This window comes from Pholcus phalangioides, unplaced genomic scaffold (assembly GCF_987345545.1).
Source record: "Pholcus phalangioides strain wild (caught in Gottingen) unplaced genomic scaffold, Ppha-v1.0 ptg000017l_1, whole genome shotgun sequence".
NCBI classification, from domain to species: domain Eukaryota; kingdom Metazoa; phylum Arthropoda; class Arachnida; order Araneae; family Pholcidae; genus Pholcus; species Pholcus phalangioides.
This window is the reverse complement of record NW_028301610.1, coordinates 24313839-24329022: the sequence shown is the minus strand read 5'-3', so window position 1 is coordinate 24329022 and position 15184 is coordinate 24313839. Positions and strand designations below refer to the sequence as shown.

General features: G+C 32.4%; 1 protein-coding gene across 1 annotated transcript; it reads left to right on the top strand.

Annotated features, from left to right (window-relative positions):
- Window positions 1-112: 112 nt before the first annotated feature.
- On the top strand, window positions 113-14807 carry LOC149072584 (endoplasmic reticulum junction formation protein lunapark-A-like). The gene is made up of 7 exons (XM_089246866.1): window positions 113-308; window positions 4151-4192; window positions 5838-6025; window positions 6204-6381; window positions 7149-7176; window positions 8343-8471; window positions 13748-14807. Exons 1-7 carry the CDS (start codon window positions 261-263, stop codon window positions 13840-13842), a joined length of 708 nt encoding a protein of 235 aa, XP_089102992.1. The 5' UTR covers window positions 113-260; the 3' UTR covers window positions 13843-14807.
- Window positions 14808-15184: the final 377 nt, after the last annotated feature.

The window sequence follows — 15184 nt, the reverse complement described above, 5'->3', positions numbered from 1 at the left end:
AATTGAGACTACGATTGTCATTTGTGACGTCAAACGGAATAACTGGAGAAGAACGGGTCTTTGATGAACGGGTCGTTGAGACAAAGTTGAAGTTTATGTCTGAGGTGAACGATCCATCGCAACTGCGAAGTTTGAAATTTCTAAGGATGTAAACATTTCCGCTTTCCTTGTAGCATTTAAATTGGAAAATTTGGAAGAACATTCCTTTTTTATGTCCGTGTTGAGGTTTTCCAGAATATTACTTGATATGTAGCTTTCCGATGGGAAGCGTTACATCTCGAATTTCACTTCCATTCTTAAGAAAAAAGGTATAATTAAAGGTGTTTATATATATATTGATCATTGCATACTTTGAACATTGCATCCATGATTTAAAGAATTCCAAAACTTGTAAATATCGATTATACTTTATATTTATTCTCTACACTAAAAAAAAAAAAAATCTACGTTATCCAACTTTTTATAGCCGCATGTAATAGATTGAACATTCCTTGTGTTTAAACCATACATGCTCAACCCATGGTCCAAAGGCTAAATGTGGCCCGCGATCTCATACCTAATTCTGTAAAAAATGAACCAAGCGTCACATTTCCAGATCACTAAGGTGATCCATATTGTAGTTCCAGATCACTTGCATGGCCCATGACTTATTCTAAGTTTACTTTAAGTGGCTTGCAGAACTTCTATGGAGCACTCAAGCAGCGCATGACGCAGTTCCAGATTAATCAAGAGGCCCACATCACAGTTCCAAATCATCATGTTCTGCAGCACATTCTTAGATCATTAAAGTGACCCGCAGCATCAGGAAGTGTTTTAGACCTGTGGGTGCTAGACTTGGTTTTTGTGTAGAATACTTTGATTTTTGAACTAATTCTAGGGGTACTTTTCTGCATGATAGAAACATTTTTGTGGGTGGTCGAGTGCCCCTGTTACTGTGTGTGTTACAGCAACTTTACAGATCACCACACGACACAGCTCCAGGACATTTAAGCAAACTGTTCCAGGTCACTCAAGCGGTGGGCTCAGTGGCACAGGCCAATAAAATACTTGTCTGAAATACTATATTTAGAGGTGTCATGAGTTTGGTATCTAATTCTCTCGGCGAGTAAAATAAAGGAAAAATATATGGACTGTGTTGCCATTTGGAATCGACAATGAATTATAGGTTCTGGTCTAATTAACCCTTGTGTGCAAAAAATGATGGTGGTGCAACAAAAATTATCGCTCAAGAGACATATCAGATCTGTGCAGCAGAGTTTCATAACACTTGAGTGTCCTGTGGCACAGTTCCACATCATTCCAGGGGTCCTGATAAGTAGTTCATAAAATCAAAAGTTTAAATGGGATAGGCGATGAAGAAAATGTGGGAATAAATTAGTTGGTCACTCATGATTATTTGAATACTTCCAAAAAAATCACTTATTTTTGTTTGCTTCAGTGTAACATAGGGCGGTAATTTCAGTTATTATTGATTTTATCTTCCCTTCTTTCCATTCACTGGTGACAGTTTTAGGTCTATCCACAGCTGCACTTTCTCTGCATAGTATCTGAAAAGTCAAGCCGTGTCTTTTCTTGAATTTCGGCTGCCACCATCTGATGTTTTGAAATCGTCCAAGTTTAACTTTGAAGCAAATAATCTTGCTTGTTGTTTAAGAAGGTTTCAGTCATTTGAAGTTTTTACCTCACTTGGGTGGAATGCCTCTGAATCCATTTACAGCAGAATTGAAACAGATACGACAGAGTACTCAATGTACTTTTTGGAATCCTGTATGTTTTGATAATTTTTGTCTTAGTAAGAAGAGAGTTCCAATCATAATGCACAAAGTGTGAATTATGTTGTCAACGCATTTCACTTGATGATCAACACCCTGAACTATCCAATGTGAATTTTCATGTTGGTGATAACAAATTGGTGATACCTTAACCTTTCCCCACCCCCTGTTTCTCTGTTTTATCTTAAGACACTAGAATGTCGGAATTGAAGTTTGGTTTTGGTTAAAATAAACTCAAAGTTGACTGGAAGAATAAAATAACAGATATAAAGTAGCAGAAGAAAAACAAGTTCATAATATAGACAGATTTTAACATCTCTACATCATGCGGTTTGGGACAGAGGACCAGTTCATAGAAAAGAGCATGTTTTTGTAAATTGGAGGTTCGTAAAATCTAGCGTCAACTGTAAATAGTTATTTGGACAGCATAATATTCTTCATTAAAATAATAAATCAAATTTCTCAGATATTATCACGCAAACGAGACGAACTTTTAAAAACCTATCACCTACATTTAGACCACAGCTAGATTACATTAGATTTCTAACTTGATTTTGCTAAAAAGCTAAGCTTTTATTGTTTACCGTATTACCCCAGCATTAGCCGGCATGCCGTAAAACTCGAAGGGACATCAACTTTTTAAATATTGGGAGTGTGGTCCATTTATTTATTTACGCAATATTGTTGGCTTTTTAAAGGCCCTATACAAGAGAATGCAGTAGATTTGCACATAGATATTTTGTAACATTTGAAAGGAAATCAGAGATTGTGGGGGAGTTAACAATAGTGGAGGGGAGTTTGTTCTATTCAACTATGGTATTAGGAAAGAAACTATTTAAAACTGTCCGTAAAGGCAAAAATTTGTTTTAATTTTGGGGTGGTCAAATCTATTGGAAACATAGAAAGGCTTAGTCATAATACAAGAAGTATTAAAATTTAGATGACCATGAGTAATCTTACAAATAATGGCTAAACGAGAGATAAGGTAGTGGTATAGATTAAATTAGAGTTTAAGATTGGAAACGGAACTAAAAGAAAACCAGCAGTCCTGAATAGAGGTGGATTTATTTTGGTTGGATTCAAGTTTGTCTACATTACTAGAAGTGCGGAATCCCAGACCTCAGCTGCATAAGAAAGAACAGGAGAAATATAAGTTTGGTAGTAGAAACGCCGGATGTCACAAGTGGAATGTTTGAGGTTGCTGTGAAGGAAGAAAAGTTTGAGACATTTCTCTGGTAGACAATCGATATGATTATTCCAATTGGGGGGGGGGGTCAGCTGAGATCATGACACCCAGATATTTAAATTGAGAAACATGGGATATGGTCGTTATTGATCGAGTATGAGAATTCAAGGGGAAGAGTTTTATGAAAAGCTCTCATGAAAACTGTTTTAGATTGTTTCCATTCCCAGCATACCAGGAAAAGTGAGGTTCAATTGGGATCACAGAATTCATTCAAAAGACCAATATCAATTTATATTAAGTACTGAGTAAATAATCGGAACAGTATAAAATAATAGTTTTTAACTTTTGCACAGGAATTTGATAACGATAATGAAAATTGAGCATTTAGTTATTAATCTAAATTTTTATTCATAATTAATTATGGTCAACCTAATACGTAAAATAAAGATGCTGTATTTTGCATGTTTTTCTGCATGTTCAGTTACTAAAGTATGCTATTGCTTTTGTATTGCGCTATCATGTTTTGCAGTGCCATTCTTTAATTTTTTGATTCACCTATTCCAAACCTACACTCTCAACTCACCCAATCGGCATGAATGAACATGTTAAGTATCTGACATTCTTAATAAATCCAGATTTGTAGTGTTAAGTTAAGCAAACATAAACCTTGAACCATCTTAATATAGTTTGTGAAACAGAAAGGATTTGATCTAAAATGTAAAGAACAAACAAATTTCAAATTAGTCAATTCAGTGGGTGCTGGGTCTCCCTCATTGTTTCTCAGCATGCTGATTAATGCGGAAGAATACAGTAATAACTAAAGTTTAGTTTTTCCTTACTCTTTTACTGTGTTACCAATTACAGTGGATCCAACTTATAACATTTTTCAAAAAAACGTCATGAAGAAACGTAAGTGGGAAAATATGCTTTAAACTGGAAATCTTAATGAGAATTACTTAGAGTTGAGACCCCAAAATGAGTCATACTAAGCTGAAAATATTATAAGCAGGGAAGTATAAAAATGGATCGACTGATTTTAAATTGAGATGTGATAATCCTTCAAGAAATCTATAAGGTTTGTTTAATGAAAAATATATAAGTGTCAGAGACTTATTTTTATTACATGAAAGTTTTTTATGACTTATAAATTGTATATGTCTTTGATTAAATGCATGATTTTCTTTTTTTTCAGAGCCCTGAAGAGTACAAGAAAGAATTAGAAGACATAAATAAAGTATCGTTATTTTTTTTACATTAATCTTATAGTATCGGTTGAGTGTAAATAACTGATTACATACAAGGTTGTGCACAAAAAACTGACCTGGCTTCCTCCTTTACCACATGCCAATTCCGGTCATATTGCCACACACCAATTTCCACTCATTGGAGTTGGGTGGGAAATAAAGGTACCATCTATCGGTGGTCGCCTAAGGCTCGGTTTGTATAGAACTTATTTTCTGTGTTCTTCCTTGGATTCAAACCTGTAGACCATGGTGGAAGACGGACATCTTACCACTGCGCCACTCGGGCGCTTCATGACCTGGCTTACAAGTGCAATAACCTTCAGAACACAAAGAATTCAGTGACTCAAAGAATATTTGGCTCATGATGTGTTTGGGCAAAAGATGGCTCATCACACATCAATCTTTAGTATTTCATTAAGTGTTGTCTCATTTGGGATAAATATCTAGTATACAGATTACCACTATTTGGCAACTTTTTTTTATTGTCCAACCTGATTTTTCACTATTTGCTATAGTTAATGGCAAGATGATATAAACACTGCTATGATCCCAAAAAACTATTTCAGCAACAAATCGCTGTTTTGGCATGTTCAGAAAAAAGCAATAGAAAGGCACTTGAAGATGTGTATTTGGAAATTTTCCATAATTTTTTTTTTTTGGATGTTAGTGAAAGAATGACTGAGAATTGTTTACGTCAGTAAATCAGGCTACTTTTTTGTGCACAGCCCTGTACAGAAACCACCAAAAACTTTTTAAATTAAAATGGTTTTTTAATGCAATAAAATACTAGGGCTTGACAAATCCCAGGTGTCAAGTCAATATGACAACTAGAAAATCAATACCAACACCTAATATTCTATGCATTTGTGATTGCTAAATTGAAACTTAAGTATGACGAAAATTTCCTTTTTCAATGCTGTGCGTTTTTCAACGTGAAGGGGGGCTCATTAAGTTCTGGAAAAATCTAAAAAGCATTATTTAGGACTTTTTCTTGAGCGAAAACCATGCTTGGCCACTTAGAAATTTATCTGGTTCCTACATGTTTTATTCGGGGCTTGACAAATAAAAATATTTCCATCAATAAAGGGCATATATTTATTTTGATAGAGTGCCGTCATTTCATAGTAATAAGGTAAGCTTTGACTACTGTAAAAAGCCATATTTTACTAAACCTTTGAAATGTACAAATGGAAAGACAGTGTGCAGTATTGTTATAAGTAGGGCTCAGATTTTTATGTGACCTAAAGATGAAACATTGCTGATAGTTAATAACAATAGACAATGTTTCATCTTTAGACCATAAAAATCTGAGCCTTAGTTATAAGTATATGAACAATGTAAATCACATGCGTCAGAAAGAAATAATGAAGCCTAAAAAACAGCTGCAATGAGTATTAAGTTATGTTCCATTCATGAATTAGTCAAAAGACCACTATAGCAATGTGAATACAAGAGATGTGTATATGTTATGAACCCTCAAAATATTGTGCACAACAGTGTTCACGACACATTGCTATTAATGTGATTACCAATGAAGGGTATCAATTTGCCATAGCTGTAAGGTTTTATTAACAAGCTATTCTTTCACAAGAGATATTTTCTTCTTATAAATTATTGTAAATTTTATAATTTCAGAAAATATATGATTTGGAAAAAAGAAAAGCAGCACTTCATCACCAGTATGGTGTGGTACTTGAATTGATTTCTACATATTCTAGGGTTCTCTATGTCATTGTGGCATTAGTATTTTTCTTCACTACTTTGCCCTCATCTCTTGTTGAATACATTTTGTTTTGTGGACCTCTGGTTATATTTTATTTCTTGTGAGTATTGTGAGTATCTCATTACAATATGTTTTGAAGATTTGAAATATTTTTCAAATTCGTTCAAAGGAATATTTTAAATAAACTATATTAAACTTTTTCAGAAAATTTAGGTAATTGTAATCAAGACTCATCTTATGTATTCTCCCATGTTCTTTGTTTTTTAATTTCCCTATAGAATGTACATATTGAAAGCAGCTGTAAAGTGGTATTATGAAAATGAGGTGCAAAGAAGTATTGACAATGTGAAGAAGTTGAAATTTAAAAAAAAGACATTACTTACAAGAGTGAAAGAAACTGCATCCTATAAAGAAGCTAAAGATATTCTTGAAAAATATGACAAACCAGTGATAGTTGTAAGTGCTAAAATTTTCCCATAGCTTTTCATCTATCACCTTTTCATATTTTAGCAGAAACATTTTTATCCCGAATATAAGCAAAACATAAATATTTAAGAAATATAATTGTAAAATCGAAACTTCACATTTGATTACCTCTTCTTAGGGTTTTTTACAACAAATACAAGTGAAATCCTGATGTAATGATATTTTAAGTGGTCCGATAGTTACGGGAATACCTCTCTTGCAACTGTAACAATATTCTGCAGACCAAGAAAAAATATCATTGTACAGAGATTATTATATCAAAGGCAGTATCATCACCATGCTCCCTCTAATTTATACTGTTGTTGACATCTCTTCTAAATCGGCATTGTTAATAGCACTAGAGAATGCACTTATAAATATTTATATGTGCCATAAGAATTATAATTATTTTATTAATGATATTCGGTTAGATACCTTACGACTGCAAAGTTTTCTACTATGTTATACTCTTGTGTATCACACAAAAAGCAGCAATATTGATAACATCATCAATACTTTTAGGGTCAGGTGGTGTAAAATATTGAGATGCTTTATTTAGAACAAAAACTAGTGAGGAGTTTAAAAATATATTTAAAGTGATTTTGAGCAAGATATAAAAAAATATCATTGTATTGGTTTCAAAATCTGTTGAAAAATATCATTGTAGAGGGATTTATTGTTATATTGATACTTGATGTCGAGTATTTATAATTCTGCTGCAAATATTCAAACTTATTTAAATTTTTTTTATTATGCAGGATCAAAAAGTGGTGCGTAGGGAGAAACGTAAGTTTCCTTTCTATTGTTTATTCTTGATGTGTTGCCACTCTTTCCCTTTCCTTATCAGTGTAATTTTATTCCATGTGTTAGACTGAAACCTCTGCCATGACAATATCCCCCTTTCCCATAGGAACATTTGATGCATTGATATGTATATAACTTTGTAGCATAAAGATATAGATCTATATCATAAAATGTTAGTTTTGAATATAGATCGCTATCGCATTGTGACATAGATATATCTTGAAAAACAGACCTATATTGTGAATGTGACAAAGATCTGTCTTGGAAGACACAGATCCGACATAGACCTATATAGGAATGACATAGGTCTGACCATATACGTATACTTCGACTTTTGGAAGATAGATGGTACCATTCAAAAATAAATTAAAAAAGAAAAAGATGCAGCTTTCCAGGGTGAGGATTCGAGCCAGGGCCCTGAGAATTTCACCTTGCTGACCTGACATCTTAATCAAACAGGCTATCATAGCAGTACACATGCATTGCTATTATAACATGAGTTTACATGTAATGGTGTTAACTTTACTTATAAGTAAAGAAATTGATTTCTAAGCCATAGGTTTCTAACTGGTGTTACATAGAACCCAAGAGCCTTCCAGGAGTTTTAATGTAAGCTGTAAATTTTTTCATTGGTGTTACAATACAATACATGTAGCTATATTGGAGAAATGTTTGTTTGTTTGGTTTCTGTTGAACAGTCTTTTAGCCATCACGAGTTCCACTTAAATTGAAACGTTGAAACTTCTAGTCATAATCTATACATCAATATGAAGGAAAGTTATATAACAATAGAAATTGTGTGATTTATTACTACTTTTTTTAATAGATTAAGATATAAATTGAAATCTAAATACAGGAAAGTGTTGATATATTTATAAAAACAAAGTTAAAGCTTTCCAAAATTTGCCAGGCTGGCACAGCAACTAAAACAATTGGCATTGGTACCTAAAATTTTATTTGTATGGTGGTTGAATTGGGGTCTGAGAACAACATAAAAATTTCAGAAATTATTTGAGTGTGTCTACCAATATAGAAAGGGGTCAATAAGTCTAAAAAATGGGAAACAACTATATGTTAACTATTTTTCTTGAGAAAATTATGTTTAGTTCATAATATCAGTCATTCTTACATATGTGTTTGTTTTATAGAAGAAGGAACTCACTATATTGACCATGTTGTGAGCTATGTTTTGGGTGAACAGAAGAAGAATTCTCTTGTATGTATTTACTGTCAGTGGCATAATGGAATGGCTCTTGAGGAAGAACGGGATTTCATAGGTTTGTCTTCAGATAGCATTAATTGTTTAAAATTTGATCATGTTTGGAAAAAATCACTTCCTGATAATATTTTTTTAGAATGTCATGTACAAAATAAATCGAGTGAAACTATTTATTCCTTGTCTTATTCAGCTAAGACAATGTTTAAAGCACTATATTATACTGTAAAATAAATCTTATCATTGTTATTGAATAGAACCCATGACAAAAAGTGCAAAAGAACGATAACAAAGCAACAAAAAAGGGATCCACCCATCTTCCAAAAGGTCAATAACAATTTAAAATAATTTTGATGAAGCAACTTGTCTACAAGATGTTATATATGTACATATACTCAGGGTTAATGAAAATCACAATTTTTTTCAAATAAATCTGATTTTTTTTTATTTAATTCAGATTTCTTTAAATTTAAATTCCATATTCACCCTTTTTTAAATTTAAGTTTGAAATGCTAATTTATTAGGGTATTAAATGGTTTTCATAACAGTTAATATAACTTATAGACAATATTAAGTTCTACAGATCTTGTTTTTAAAATGAACTACTAAAAATCTCATTTAGCATACCAATGACATCTATGCACAAGTCATTCTATTTTTAAAACAGTATTGAAATTTACACTTTTTAAAAAAAATCTGATCTTCTGAAAAACTGAATTTAATTATATCAACCTGACTTCATCCAAAAAACAAAATTTTTTATCACATTTGTTTAAATATTAATTAATGTGTAAATAATTTAACCTTAAATTAAATAATAAATAATTATACACCTTACCATCTCCTGTTTACTCTTATCGCATTACACTAGCTTAAAAAATCATTCAAAAAAGCTTGAAATATCATACTATCTCATTTAAATCAGTGATTTCTTTTAAAAAAATCATGTGATTTAAATCAAGATACCCTGCATATACAGTCAAATCCCATTATAATGAACTCCAAGGGACTGAAGAAATCATTTCGTTATAACAAAATTTTTAATTTTACGAATTTTAGTATTCATTTAAAAACTTTTGTTACAGAATTTGATTGTAAGGCAAAAAATTACTTATTTACATTCTAGATCAGTGTTTCTTAACCTTTTTCAGCTCATGGCCCCCATGGATCAAATTTTTTTCTTGTTTCCCCCGTTCTATCCAGGGGCCCCTCTATCCTTATCCAAGAGTGAGATACTTCCTATTTTTTTATTATGAATGAAATTTTAATAAATCAGGTCGATCTCTAGAATCCTGGCTGGACACGGATTCAAATGATGGATTATCATCTCTCCCAGGAGTCAAATTATATGGTAAAAAAGGGTCTGTGTAAAATACGAGACGATCCAACGAACATGCACGATAAATTGACCCTCCCAACACATCAACCATTGCTCTGGCGGCCTTACATATGAAAATCATAGTACCAGATATAGTGCAGTCCCTCTCCCTCCATTATAGACATGAAAACCCCCTGGTTCCCCCAAACAGAATGTTTAGCACTGTTCTGCGACGAGCCCTCTGCTGACTGGAAATGTTCTGCGGTAAAAATCCCCATACATGTAATAGTGTTTTTTGCACTTTTTCTTAAAATTCTTGCGAATTGTTCTGTGACGTACGTCCCAGATTTTGGCACATTCTGCTTTGGGGCCTAGTTCTATGAATGGATCTGATGAATTCTGAAAGTAGTAATATTTTTCGACCTTGTTTCACTTTTAAAGCTTTTCCTCTTCACAGCTCTCTATGACTGCTTTCACCACCTGTCGTGGATCACCTTCTGATTTTCTCCCGTGGCCCCCAGAATATCCCAGGGCCGCAAGGGGGCCATATGGCCCAGGTTGAGAACCACTGTTCTAGATAATAGAAAAATATGAAGCTAAATTTCATAAAGAACTCAAAGTGACTCAAATCAATTAGGCATTGAATTTTTTGGATACGTTTCACCTACTTAACATATTTAAGACAAATAATTTGTAATATTTAGAAGAAAAAAATTTGTGGAAGCTGACTAAACAAATTCCTCAAAAGTGTACACATGCTCAAATGCTTACAGTGCTTTAAAGATTTTGCACCCAAAAGCACATGCAAATTCCAGAGTATTTTCTCATAAGAGTTAGCTGGTAACTGACACATTTTGGGAATGAATGTCCTGCACCTTGTATATGTTTCTGGAAAATGTCTGTGAAGACAGCTACATCCACATCTAGAAAATTTGAAAGTCTTGGTCTTTTTTCTATGGGTTTTGAAATTCCAACTGTCTGATTTTTCCAAAATGTTGAAGGAGTGGATGGAGATATGCCATATTTTAATGCCACATTGCTGTTATTTACTCCAGCATCTACTTCAGAAATGATATCAAGTTTTTTTGTAATCGAAAACTGTTTCTTTTCAAGACCACTCATTTTGCAACAGAAGAAACATTTCTAGTGCATAACCCTACACTGGTTTACCACAGATTTTATTTATTTTTCATATACAAGGTAGGCCTATTGGTTAAAATTCCTTGCTGCACCCCTCAAACCATAGAAGAATGATTGTTTTCTTTTTCTTTTTTTGAATTCGTTATAACAGATTTTTTATTTCATAATATTGGAATTCGCAAAACATTGGTGCTATGTAAACTTATTTAAGGATCAGAAAAGTTTTCATTACAATGAGACTTTCAATATAACGGTATTCATTAAAACAGGATTTGACTGTGTATATATTTATTTACATGCATATAGTAAAATGTCTATATAATGACACTCAAGGGACTGATGAAAAGTATTGTTATTAAAGAGTGATAATAAATGGAATATACTAACACTATGAAAAGTGTGGAGACCAGAGAGTAATATCGTTATATAGGTGATTATTGATGTTATAGAGGGTATATAGGATTTTCATTGTATACATGCACACGTAATACATTTTATAATATGGTATATCTCTCTCTGTCTCTCTCAAAAGATTACATACAATTAATATATTAGTTATACTATGATGTTTTCCATCATATATACTCGATAAATATATCGATGGCCCAGTTCAAAAAGCCAACAACTCAAAATTCTATGTTTGAGATATCTGCATTTTTAAGATTGACTTTGTGTGGAACCAATGGGAATCGACTCAGATTTGATTATAGTGGGGAATGTATAAGAAGAGTTGGTAGTTGTGTGGTGTTTTGCAATATGTAGAGACATTTTCCACCATTCTCATGGCGGACACTATTTTGAACAAATTTTGTTGACAAAAAAAATGTCTGCCGCCTAAATTTTTTTCTGATTTGTCAAACCCTGCATTACACATTACTAGTTATTGCTTTTTATCAATTTGCATCTGTTTTACATTACACAATCCATCAGCTTTTTTTCAGGTAAATAATAATCTATATGCATTATTTTTATTTTAATATACTTTGCTTAGCTTATATAATTTTATACATTGGACTCTTTTCTCTGCCAATCTTTGATTCTTTGGTATGATATATAAGTTCAGTGATTGCTTGTAGATTAATTAAAATTGATTGCTCAACCTTGAAAGGCCATATGAGTGCATCATTTGTGATAGATACACGTGGTTGAAACTGGCTGTTAGTTAGCACAGCCTGAAGTTGAACCAAAAGAGAGTGCAGTTCATGTTTATTTTCCCTCTGCCATCTTAGCCAAGACTATTGATGTCATTAAGTTAGGAGCTGGGGAGGGCATATCTGTGTATATATATAATCAACATATACACAAATTATGAATGATCTGTAGTCATCAAACTTCAAATTTATTAAATATTGATAGCCGGTTAACATGACAGTTGCATCAGCCATTCTCCAATAATCTTCAAGATTAAATTTTTTCCTATGCAGATTCTGTTTTAGTTATCTTTAAAGTTTTGGCGTACGAATTACCTGTATTAAAAAATACTATATGCAGATGCTGAATGAAACTTAAGTATTTGATAAAGTAGACCACACAAAAAGTCTTATCAGCTGTGCATAACTTTTTTTCAGCACTTTTATCAGAATTGTATCCAGTGTAATTTTAATCTATAGTTTGTTGTGAAGTGTCCATGTCTAAAGTTTGAAGAAAGGGTAAATATATGGGAAACGTTTCAATAACGATTTTCACAAAGTACAGAGAGTACAGCTTCATGCTATATTATGTATACAGAGCATCCTGTAAGTGCTAATGCAGCCTTTTTATTTCATCAACTGTCCATTGTAGAGGTATGATCCCCATTTAAAAAATGCTCAAAAGGCATTCAAAAATTACCTTGTACTAGTTTTGAGAGTGAAAATACAGTGTCATTAAAATAATCAAAATTTTTATATGGTCCCTTGTACTCTAACTTCCAGTTATCTTGGGGGCCCTTAACAAGGTTATAAAAATTCAAAATAAGTGTACATTTTCTTGTGGGCCCATCTCTCATTCTGCTCAGAGCTCCAGGGCACTGACCCAGTTGCCTCAGCCTAGTTATGGGCCTGCCTGTAGTAGTTTTGAGAGTGAAAATACAGTGTGTGGCAAAATATGAAATATAAATTTTTCTATCAAGGAAACAGTTATTTTCCGGATGTTATGCTGAGGTGAACTCGGAAAGAAAAGTCATCATGTCTCTGCTGGGACTCGAACCCAGGCCCTCTTGCATACAGGGCAAGCATGCTACCATCTACACCACTGGAAACATGACCCTGCCTTCCTTATTTCACGCCCTGTGGCATGAGGTGCTGAAGTAGAGGCATTAGTAGTCTCTTAATTTCTATATTGACACCCCATCCTAAAAACACGATTAGAGAAAGTTGTTGCTCTGTCCTGAGCAACTGAGGCTGACGACAAAAAAAACTGTTTCTAAGTGCAATATTCACTGAGATGTTTGAATTTGAATATCAGATTTCAAATATCAATTAAAAGTTGAGAAAGAAAAGCATGAATAAAGAAAAGAAGCGTTCATTAGTTTATGCTCTTTCACAACTTCTCTCCGAGTTTTGAATTAAAATATCTCAGTGAATGTTGCACTTGGGAACATGAAACTTTTTTGTTTTCCTCAGAAGTGATAAGGAACAGAGAACTTCCTAATTGGGTTTTTAAGACAGGGTGTCCATATAAAAATTAAGATTTTTATTTTGTCACACACTGTATTTTCACTCTCAAAACTGGTACAGGGTGATTTTTGAACACATTTTGAGCATTGGAACCATTCCTCTATGACAAACAGTTAATAAGATAAAGGCTGTGTTAGGACTTACATTACAGCCTGTATTATGTTTCCAGATAGTGTTTATATATTTATATAAAGATTCATCTTGATATTTTTCATGATTTAGGATTTCGTTGTTGCCGTTGTTACAAGATGAATAAACCTTTGAAGCAGCGATCTCCTGAGAATAACATCTGTGATAAAATGCAACAAAGTCAGTGAGTGTAATGAATGTACAATTCTTGGATTCTTCAGAATTTAAATTCAAAAACTATATTGTTTGTGATCTGCTATGATTGTTCATTCTCACTTGGATTCCTGTGGCACAAGTTTTTATGAATTTTGTAAAGTGTCAGACACATCAACCTAAACATTATGTATGTAATGCAGCAGAGCAAAACTAAATGCTTTATGTTTTCACATGTAGCAGAAACTTAAAAATTCTCACTGTTAATAAGTATTTTTCAATTTTGTATTGTCATATTGAAACCTGAGAGAAACCTTATTTTGTGAGATTTTTACATTTTTTCAAAAATTATAAAAGCTGTTCAGTTAAAAAAACTTGTTTCTCTAAAATTGAATTGTTTCATTGTTATAATTTTTGTTTGTTATTGGTAGTCTTTGTGCTACAAAATGTATAATTAGATACTAGACAGAGGCTGTATTAAATTGTAGACCAATGCAAAATGATTTTTATAATAAAAATTGATAGTCTTTGTATTTTAAACAGTATTCAGCACATTTGAAGGGAGCCTGTGTGACATTAGTCAGCATGTAAGATATTTTTTCCGTTTTTAATGAATTTTAACAGTTATTTTGATATTTTTTATTTTATTGAGTAAAATACCTTTACAAAAGCCAAGCTTTTCTAAAAGTTTGAATTATTTCCATATTTACTGTCACTAATATATTACTGAATTTTCAAGATTATGTGTGTAGCCAAATAGCAATATTAAATTTTCATGTAATTCCACCTTTTTACCTGTATTATCATCTTCAATCAATCAGGTATTATTTTGTTTGCAAAAAATACAAAGACTATCATACTGTCAATCTAGCTCAATTTTCTCTAGTGTCTGCACAATGTCTACTTTGGAAAGACAAAAAATATTTTCTTATGTGGGAACAAAATCTTTCAATAGCATCATTTTCAAATATATTTGTTTCCATTTAAAATTTTATGACCAGGTTTTTTTAAGTGATTTTCTTTTTAATATTAAAACTCAGTATATTTTGAGCATTTACTAATGTTTACACTTATATATTTATCATTCTCGCTTGCCTATTACTTCCTTCATAAAATATTGAAATTTGAAATAATTAGGTTTGATGATCCATAACTGTTTATAGTTAGTAGTATGATCATTGAGTATTATTTTTTTGTACTTTCTCAACAAAGCTTTCTAAATTCATTATATTCATTTTTTTTTTTTTTTTTTTCATATACAGGAATGCTATGCGATAATATAACATGTATGCAAAATGTAATCCAAATGAGAAAGCTCTAGTGTAGAATTTTTTTTTGCATCCTCTAGCTAATCTAGATTTTGTAGTTGTAATTAGA

What these genes read in the sequence shown, in the direction of transcription:
- LOC149072584 (XM_089246866.1), top strand. Translation starts at nt 261, where the DNA reads ATGGGAAGCGTTACATCTCGAATTTCACTTCCATTCTTAAGAAAAAAG. An exon ending in AGTGGTGCGTAGGGAGAAAC is followed by an intron (nt 7,177 to 8,342) that starts GTAAGTTTCCTT and finishes TTTGTTTTATAG; the next exon opens with AAGAAGGAACTCACTATATT. An exon ending in GGAAGAACGGGATTTCATAG is followed by an intron (nt 8,472 to 13,747) that starts GTTTGTCTTCAG and finishes TTCATGATTTAG; the next exon opens with GATTTCGTTGTTGCCGTTGT.